General features: G+C 72.3%; 1 protein-coding gene across 1 annotated transcript in view; it reads left to right on the top strand.

Annotated features, from left to right (window-relative positions):
* LOC104495556 (AMP deaminase 2-like) overlaps window positions 1-202 on the top strand; it is a gene marked incomplete at both ends in the record, with an annotated part of 3,846 nt that overhangs the window by 519 nt on the left and 3,125 nt on the right. The window contains 2 exons of the mRNA XM_010138534.1: window positions 26-53; window positions 149-198. Of these exons, the coding sequence (XP_010136836.1) occupies window positions 26-53; window positions 149-198 (78 nt within the window). The remainder of the gene's footprint in view (window positions 1-25; window positions 54-148; window positions 199-202) is intronic.

The following is a 202-nucleotide window of genomic DNA, read 5'->3' as shown; positions in this document are numbered from 1 at the left end:
GCCCGGGGCGCCCCCCGGCTACGAGGAGGTGCCCGAGACCCCCGTGGCTGCCGGTGAGCACGGGCTGCGGGGGGGTCTTCCCGCTGGGATGGGGCGCTGGAGGAACCGTCTGATGGCCGACATCTCATTGGGCGTCTCCTGGCCGCAGATGCTCCCGTGCACCCCCCATTCACGGAGCAGCACCCCTACGAGACGTGGGACC

The sequence above is a fragment of the Buceros rhinoceros genome, unplaced genomic scaffold (genome assembly GCF_000710305.1).
Source record: "Buceros rhinoceros silvestris isolate BGI_N320 unplaced genomic scaffold, ASM71030v1 scaffold22386, whole genome shotgun sequence".
NCBI classification, from domain to species: domain Eukaryota; kingdom Metazoa; phylum Chordata; class Aves; order Bucerotiformes; family Bucerotidae; genus Buceros; species Buceros rhinoceros.
Note: the sequence above shows the minus strand (reverse complement) of the source record. Positions and strands in the feature narration are given on the sequence as shown.